The 8,059-nt window shown below is 25.3% G+C and overlaps 5 protein-coding genes across 5 annotated transcripts in view, besides 13 other annotated features; 2 read left to right on the forward strand and 3 right to left on the reverse strand.

Moving 5' to 3' along the window:
• Window positions 1-55: 55 nt before the first annotated feature.
• Window positions 56-83: a sequence feature (AT_rich).
• A 70-nt stretch (window positions 84-153) lies between these two features.
• Window positions 154-185: a sequence feature (AT_rich).
• Window positions 186-329: 144 nt separating this feature from the next.
• Window positions 330-3,134, reverse strand: EDI_249060 (uncharacterized protein; the record flags this gene model as incomplete). The annotated part of the gene is made up of 1 exon (XM_001734843.1): window positions 330-3,134. The coding sequence occupies one exon, from the start codon at window positions 3,132-3,134 to the stop codon at window positions 330-332; it is 2,805 nt and encodes a 934-aa protein (XP_001734895.1).
• Window positions 3,011-3,031: a sequence feature (AT_rich).
• Window positions 3,133-3,234: a sequence feature (AT_rich).
• Window positions 3,235-3,398: 164 nt separating this feature from the next.
• Window positions 3,399-3,451: a sequence feature (AT_rich).
• A 35-nt stretch (window positions 3,452-3,486) lies between these two features.
• Window positions 3,487-3,535: a microsatellite.
• A 12-nt stretch (window positions 3,536-3,547) lies between these two features.
• Window positions 3,548-3,581: a sequence feature (AT_rich).
• Window positions 3,582-3,939: 358 nt separating this feature from the next.
• Window positions 3,940-4,009: a sequence feature (AT_rich).
• Window positions 4,008-5,882, forward strand: EDI_249070 (oxysterol binding protein, putative; the record flags this gene model as incomplete). Its single annotated transcript, XM_001734844.1, has 1 exon — window positions 4,008-5,882. The coding sequence occupies one exon, from the start codon at window positions 4,008-4,010 to the stop codon at window positions 5,880-5,882; it is 1,875 nt and encodes a 624-aa protein (XP_001734896.1).
• Window positions 4,946-4,976: a sequence feature (AT_rich).
• Window positions 5,880-5,914: a sequence feature (AT_rich).
• A 152-nt stretch (window positions 5,915-6,066) lies between these two features.
• Window positions 6,067-6,103: a sequence feature (AT_rich).
• A 58-nt stretch (window positions 6,104-6,161) lies between these two features.
• EDI_249080 (ribonuclease P protein subunit p30, putative) lies at window positions 6,162-6,928 on the forward strand (the record flags this gene model as incomplete). The annotated part of the gene is made up of 2 exons (XM_001734845.1): window positions 6,162-6,413; window positions 6,464-6,928. The coding sequence occupies 2 exons, from the start codon at window positions 6,162-6,164 to the stop codon at window positions 6,926-6,928; spliced, it is 717 nt and encodes a 238-aa protein (XP_001734897.1).
• Window positions 6,419-6,442: a sequence feature (AT_rich).
• Window positions 6,929-6,980: 52 nt separating the features above from the next.
• Window positions 6,981-7,081: a sequence feature (AT_rich).
• A 52-nt stretch (window positions 7,082-7,133) lies between these two features.
• On the reverse strand, window positions 7,134-7,469 carry EDI_249090 (vacuolar ATP synthase subunit G, putative; the record flags this gene model as incomplete). Its single annotated transcript, XM_001734846.1, has 1 exon — window positions 7,134-7,469. One exon carries the CDS (start codon window positions 7,467-7,469, stop codon window positions 7,134-7,136), a length of 336 nt encoding a protein of 111 aa, XP_001734898.1.
• A 182-nt stretch (window positions 7,470-7,651) lies between these two features.
• Window positions 7,652-8,059, reverse strand: part of EDI_249100 (uncharacterized protein) — a gene marked incomplete at both ends in the record, with an annotated part of 1,542 nt that continues 1,134 nt past the window's right edge. Inside the window, one exon of the mRNA XM_001734847.1 lies at window positions 7,652-7,962. Coding sequence (XP_001734899.1) covers window positions 7,652-7,962 — 311 coding nt within the window. The remainder of the gene's footprint in view (window positions 7,963-8,059) is intronic.

The following is an 8,059-nucleotide window of genomic DNA, read 5'->3' on the forward strand; positions in this document are numbered from 1 at the left end:
CTCAGACTGTAATATTCCAATAGTTTTTTAAGTTTTGAAGAAAGGGTGTTGTCTGAAATTTATTCTTAATTAATTAAAATATTCAACCCTTGTTTTATTTTATGACTTGTCTTGGTCAAACCAGTTTAAGATAATAATTTGAGTGAGTATTTCTTTTTTTTAAATAAAGAATTAAAAAATATTATGTAAGCTTCTTATCTACAACACATTAATAACTTAATTAATTGGATACACAATTCCTTCTAAATGTATAAACAAATAAACTAACGATGAGAGCTTTTAGTTTTAAAAGAAAAAAAAGAAAGAACAATAAGTTTATTATTAATCAATCAAATTTCTTCAAGGTGAGTTAATTCAACATAATTTGAAACAAATTCACTCACAATTTCTTCTTGTGTTAGAAGATAAACTAATCCATAAAAGAGAGCATTATTTCCATTTTTAATATGTTCTGTAATATGGAAATTATCAACTACCTCAAAAAATTCAGATAACTGGAATCCAATGAAAGGGTCATCTATATTTCCAAGTATTTGCAACACCCAAGAGGCAGGGACTTCATCACATCTAAAATGTCTTCGGTATTGAGAAATACCATCTAATAGAAAGAAGAAAGTTCGTGACCAAGTACTAATGATTTTTTGTTTTTTTACTATTCTTAAAGGAGGTTGGAATAAAATATTATAACTTCTTGGTGGGATAAAAGAATAAGTAATTGATGTATTTTCAGTTGGACTAAGAATTTCAGACATTAAAGAATGTGCTTTCTGAATAGGGACTCTTTCTGATGTTATTTTTATATATTGTTTAATAAATGTATGATAATTATCACCTACAAAAGGAGAATAATCTTCTTTAGGAGGAAGATTGTATTTACATTCACCAATTTCATTTAAAATAATAGTGTCCCAAATACAATTACATTTGTTTTGAAATTTATTAAGAATATTAAAATAATCAATGTCTTGTTTAGAAAAGTGCACAATATTTGGTTCCCATTCTAATTGTAAAACATTATTGAATCGACGTGCCATTCCTTTTTCAAGGAAAGGTGACATAATAAGAACTGATGAAAAATCAGTTTTATTAAATGACTTAAGACGTAGTGATATCTCTCCTGAACGAAGAATATTTTTTTCATCAATTTTACATATAAAAGTACCTCCATTAATAATTGGTAATAATCCTCTTTTTAGTCTTGTTTCAAGAATTTTCATAACATGACAAATAATGGGTAAATCACATTGAGTAAAATTAACATTATCACCAAAGAATCTATTGAAAATTTCATATACCCTTTTTTGATGCTCTTGGTTTATTGGAAGAAATTGAAGTGAAACATACCTTGAAGTAGAAGGTGTTTCTATTTGTGATACAAGATCCATAAGAATAGCATTAATTGAATCTTGAGATAATCCTAAACTAATTAAATTTTGAATACTGTAAGAATTTAAATATAATGGATAATGATTTGGATATAAAGTTGTTGATAATGTAATATCTCCATTTAATTGAGTTGGTACCCAGAATCTACCTTGAAGAAGATCATCAAAAGAATAAATAACTTTTTGTGGAAAAGGATGGTTATCATTAAAATGTTGAAGAGGAGCAAAATCAATAATTCCCATACCTTCATCTCTAAAATAAAATAATTCAGCAGATTCTTTAGGAATAAATGGTAATTTGTGAAATCCTAAATGAAGTAATTTTGTAGGTGTTTTAATATTAATTTCATGATATTGTTTTAATGAAGAATGATAATTAAAATTAATAATCCATGGTAATATACCTTTTACTTCTTCTTGAATATTTAAAGGAGTAGAAGGAAGAATTTGATTTATATTTATTTTTGATTTGGCAAATGTCGTCATTAATTCATATAATTGAGAGCATAGAGGAATATGACAAAACATTATAGTTCTAGTAAATAAAGTTAATGTAAATGAGTTGTTTGAATTTATAAATGATTCTAATCGAGTTACAGCATCTTCAGATACTAATTCAAGTTTATCATAATCATAAAGGTGTTGAACTGTTGAAGATTTAGCTTCATAAAAAGGTAAATAATTTTTATAATTCAAAGACAATGATGAATCCTTTTTATCAAAATGAAATAGTTTATTATTACTCTTATCATAAAATGTAATTATTACACAATTACATTTAGTTAAAACATGTGAAACAGCTCGTATTTCACATCCACATCTATTAGAACGAGTAAATATTGGTGAATGATATAGTGAAATAAAAATATTTTGACATGACCTTCCAATTCTTGCATCACTAATATAATTTATATTGGTTGTAGTAATAATAGCACTAGACGTTGATGAACAATTAAAAATAAAACCACGTTGTGACCCATTTGAATGAACTGATACCTGAGCATCTCTAAATGACATTAGTGTTTCTACGACATTACCTTCTTTTCTTCCAAATATGACTTTACCATGCTGACCAGTTTTAGAATGATAAATTTTAGTTTCAAGTAATTCTCCATCTTGTTCATTTGCTTCTAAAATTTGACTAAAAACATCAATACCTAATTCACTTTCAATATATTCAGTTGTCTTTGTAAAGTCTCCATGAAATATAAGTAAAAAATATTCTAATCCAGGATTATTATTGTGAAGTACTTGAATTGATCGAATTGCTTTTTTTATTAAATGATGACTAGACTCACTTTTAGTTTTATTTAAGAATTGATTGAGATAATCTATATTAATAGTATTTGAACAAATATGTCGAATAGTATATTCTTCTATGTCATTTCTTATATTTAATAAATCCAGAATAGCTTGTCTGTATTTATCTTGATTAATATTAAAGTTATCAACAAATAATCTAATTAACTTTTGTAATTGATCAAGTGGAACGTTTCTCCAATCAATGCCTTTCCATAATAGTAATATTATTCTTCTAAAGGATTGTTTAAGAAAATAAGGAAATAAAATGTGAAATATTCGTTTTACCTTCTCATCTTTAATAATCGTTTCAATATTTTCTTTTGTTTTTATATAAAATTTATTTTGAAATTCGGGGTTATTTAAGTTATCAATAAGTTGTTGTTTTTTCTTTGTGTCAATTTCTAATTCTAATATTTGTTGAATAAACTTTGAGTATTCTTCTTCCATTAAAAATTATTTTTCTATTTCTTTTTTTTTTTTTTTAAAGTTTCTTTATTTAAATTTATAATAAAAATACTAGAATCCTTTTTATTTAATTTTTTTATTTCTTTTGTTGTTCAAAAAATACCTTAAACAGTTCTTTAACATCTACTATGTTACTACTTAATATCAAATAAGAAATTACTTTTATAGATTTGATTTATATAAAATAAAACAAAGAACTTTTCTTTTAATATTTCAAATAAACATTAGTTTCTTTAGAAACAATTGAAAATATAATTGTATTATCAAAAAAATAATTGAATATAATTATTAATAAAAAAGGAGTATGTTTTGGATTTATTAATGGTATAGAATTAAAAAAAAAAAAAGAAAAATAGGGAATAATAAAAAAACCAAAAAGAAGATTGTTTTAATCGTTTTTTAATTAAAAAAAAATATGAATATTTAAAAGACGACTACCTAATTTTAAAATAAAAGAAAAATATACAGAAACACCATCTAAAAAATCTAATAATCAAAAGTTTATATAATGAGTCTCCAATATCAATACCCATATTTTAGTTTTATGTCATTAAATCCAGAAATACGTGAAAAACTTCCGTTAACTCAAATTGCATCAATTCATGAAGATTTATTGAATAGATCAACAATGAAAGGAACGATATTATTGAGAAATGGTTTGTTATTTAAGATGAAATATTTATAGACGTAGTGATTAATTTTTAATAGAAATAGTAAAACAAGGTTTTGAATATTATATTGTTATAACTACACCTTATTTACTCATTTTTGAGTCTGAATTAGTTTGTTATTATTTCTAAATGTATTACAATTAATGATTAAATTGTTATTTATTTCTTATAGAAATTAAATAAAATGGAATATTATGCTATTGTTAATTTATGTGATGCAATACTATCAAGAAGAGAATCTAAATTATCTGGATTTTGTTTTAAAATAGAAGCAACTAATAAAACAATGTGTTATAAATATGGGTTATGTGGGGAAAAGTTATCAAGATATCATGACAATATATTAGTCTTTAGAGATGAAAATATTTCTCGTGGTAAAGAGTGGTATAGTCAATTTGAAAATGCTTTTGTTTTGGCTTATACTAAATATAATAGTCCTTCTTCACATATTGAAAATAAAACTTCTATTCAAAGTCCAAAAATTGTAACCAATAATGTAACTGAACCAAATGTAAATCCTAATTCTTCAGAATCTATTACAATAAAAGAAACAAGTTCTTCTTCTGATATTGAAGATATTGTTGATGTAGATACATTACTAGATAAAAAATCTACATCTCATTATGTGTTAGCACAAAATAGTTTAAAAGAATTTTTTGATGCAAGTGAAGAAGGTAAATCAATTATTTGGGACTTATTAAAACAATTAAGACCAGGAATGGATCTCGGTAGAATCTCCTTTCCATCACATATCCTTGAACCACGTTCATTCTTAGTTAAAACAACAGATTATTTTGCTCATATTCAATACTTTAAACCAATAAGTGAAGAACCAGATCCTGGATTAAGAATGCTTGGTTTAGTTAAATGGTTATTAAGTGGATTCTATTTAATGCCGACTGGTATTAAAAAACCTTATAATCCAATTCTTAATGAAACATTTAGAACTATGTGGAAACATGAAGATGGAAGTAGATCTTATTTACTTGGAGAGCAAGTCAGTCATAGACCAACAATATCAGCTTTTTATGCAACAAATAGACAACAAGGATGGATGGGAAATGGATACATCGATTTTACTACTAAATTTAATGGATTGAGTGCTTCAATTATTCTTGGAGGTAAAATTGATATATATTTATTAAATTTTAATGAACATTATACTATGACATTCCCTGAGGCACTTGCCAGTGGATTTTTTGTTGGTCCAATGTTAATGGAAATTGCAGGAAAATCAGTATTTGAGTGTAAAGAAACTGGATATAAAGCAGAAGTAATTTTTAATGTAAAAGGAACATTTTCATCTGATAAGTATCAAACAGTAGATGCTAAAATAACTAAAAATGGGGAAGAAGTTTATAAAATATGGGGAAATTATTATAAAGAACTATTTTATTGTGGCAGAGATAAAGTAAAGAAAAGTTTATTAAAGATTGATGAGATTAGGGGAAAAAATGTACCAAGATATACTATTGATATGAACCAACAAGGAGAATGGGAAAGTGATAGACTTTGGAAAAATGTAACAGATGCAATTTATAAAGGAGACCAAATAACTGCTACTGAAGAAAAATGTAAGAATGAAGAAAAACAAAAAAATATGGAAAATGAATATCTATCAACTGGAACAGTTCATATCCCAAAATATTTTGTTAAAGACTCATTTCTTGGATGGAAATATATTGATTTCAATAATTCAAAATTTAATCCTGATAAAGAACTTGGAGATTATGAAGATAATTATCATATTAAAACATTGTTAAAAGAACAAAATGAATGTGTTGATGATGGAAACCAAATAAAAGAAGAACTCCTTACTTCATCCATTGAAACTAATAATAAACCAATAATAACAAATAAAGAATCAAACCAATTAATAGAATTGAAGAATGAACTTGAAACACTTAGAAATCAACTCCAGTGTTCAATTAACTCTATTCAATCGTCTACTCTTCAACAAATTCATAAACAAATTGAGCCATTACAAAGAAGACTATTAGTTGTGATTCTTATGAATCTTGTGTTGATAAGTATGCTCATTTATTTGCTTCTTCAGTAAATATTTTTGTTATATATATCATATTTTAATTTCAAAAGAAACAGAATATTATATGACGTAAACAGTAAATTGAGAAAAAAGAAGAATGAAAAAACTCTATTAATTTTTGAAATGAAAAATTAGAAAATTAAAACACTGAAAAGAAAAGAAAGTTTTGAAGGATAGTTATGAAAATTAGTTTTTGATAATAAAAATTATTAATTAATAAATAAAAAAATAAACATTAGCGGCAGAACATGAAAATCATGAATTGGAGGTGAAAACTAAAATTTATAAAGGATGGTCGATTGTTGTGTAAAATTCGATGAAAAAATATATCATGATATATGTTCTTCAAATCATTTTAAAGAATTTAGATATGTTATATTTAATATAAATGTAAAAGATTCATATTTACCTTCAAGAGATAAACCACCAAAAATGGTTGATATAATTAATATTTCTTCATCAGAATTTTCATTATTACCACGAAGAAAACAATTAAGTAGAATTACTATTGAAATGACAGCTACCCAACCTACAAAATCAATTGTTTGTTTTATATTTATTTTTATTTAAAACATTATACTCATTCTTTATAGAACTCAATTGGTAGTTCATTTGAATTAGTAGCAATTAAACCAATGTCAGATAAAGTATTTGTTGATGCATGTACTTCATTTCAAATTGACTTAATCACATTTAATTATTCAGAACAACTCTCGTTTAGATTTCATGTTCCTACATTAAGAACAGCAATGAATCGAGGATTATTTTTCGAAATAGATTTATCTCCATTACTTGAACAATCTGATCAAAAGCAAAAACAAAGTTTTATTTTAAATGCTACTGATCTTATTACAGCTACAAAAGGAAAAAGTATTATTTTATCAAGTGGTGCAACAACAATAAATGGATTTAAAGGTACAAAAGATCTTATTGCTATGGGAATAATGTTAGGACTAACTACATCACAAGCATATGATGCTGTTTATGTTAATCCAATGAAATGTATTACAAGATCACGTAGAAGATTTCCTATTAATGCGATGATAGCAATAGAGTAAAGAGAAAATAAAACACCAATTAAAATAATGTTGTTATCTTATCTTAATGTTCTTTAAAATTAATTCATTTTTAATATTATAACAGTTCAATAATATTTAATTTTTTTAATGTTTTTAATAATTATTAATAAACTATTAAAAATTAATTTTTAAGAAATTCATCTACTTAAATAAAAAAATTCTCTTTTCTGTTTATTTAATCCGCTTATTGAACATTTAAAACAATAGCAGTTAAGATATTGGCAGCCTCTTCTTTATGTTGGTTAAACTCAGTTTCAATGACTTGAATTTTCTTTTGTGTTTCTTCTTTAAGAGTCTGGGTTTGGGCGTCTAAATCTGTGTTATGAGTAGCAAGATATTTTTGAAATTCTTCATCTTTTTCTTTCTTCATTTCAGCAACTTTTGCTTTAGCCTCTTCTCTTGCTTGTGCTATTTTTTGAACCTTTTCAGCTTTTGCTTTTTCTACAACTTGTTTAGCGTTTTCTTCTGCTTCCATAAGCATTTTTAATCCTGCTTTATTGTCGTCTCCAACTTTAGCCATCTTCTTTTTATTTTTTAAGATTTTCTTTCTTTTTTAAATTCTCTAAGTTAATTTGTTTGTTTTTTCTCTTTGTTTTTGTATAGTTTCATTATTCATTTCCTTAATTGCATTCTTTTAAACCAATACCATAACAAAACAAAAAAAGTAAAAAAATATGTTTTTTCTTGTGTTGATTTTTGTAATTAAACAATTATGGAGTCATCATTATTAGACTGTTGTTCACAAACTTGTCCTTCTTCTTTACACGCTATAGATTCTTGGGTTTCTGTTCTTTCATTTGGCTCATCAGCACATTCACTTCCTCCATCTTCTGGATCATCTTTAACAATATAATCAATATCAAATACATTAGACGTCGCTGAAACCCATTCATTCATAGCAGCTTCAAGTAATAATTTTTGTTTTTCTATTGCCTCTGAGCCAATAGCAAATTTATTTTGACAGTTAGTATATCTCTTAAACTTATTGTCATCAAATGGAATAATACGTGTATCTACACTTTTATAGAAGTCATCTTCTCCAATTGAAGTTGGTAATATAAATAATGATTGATTCATATATTGGTCAGTACATGGAATATTCATATCAAC

This window comes from Entamoeba dispar, genomic scaffold (assembly GCF_000209125.1).
Source record: "Entamoeba dispar SAW760 scf_1105229458687 genomic scaffold, whole genome shotgun sequence".
Lineage (NCBI taxonomy): Eukaryota > Evosea > Mastigamoebida > Endamoebidae > Entamoeba > Entamoeba dispar.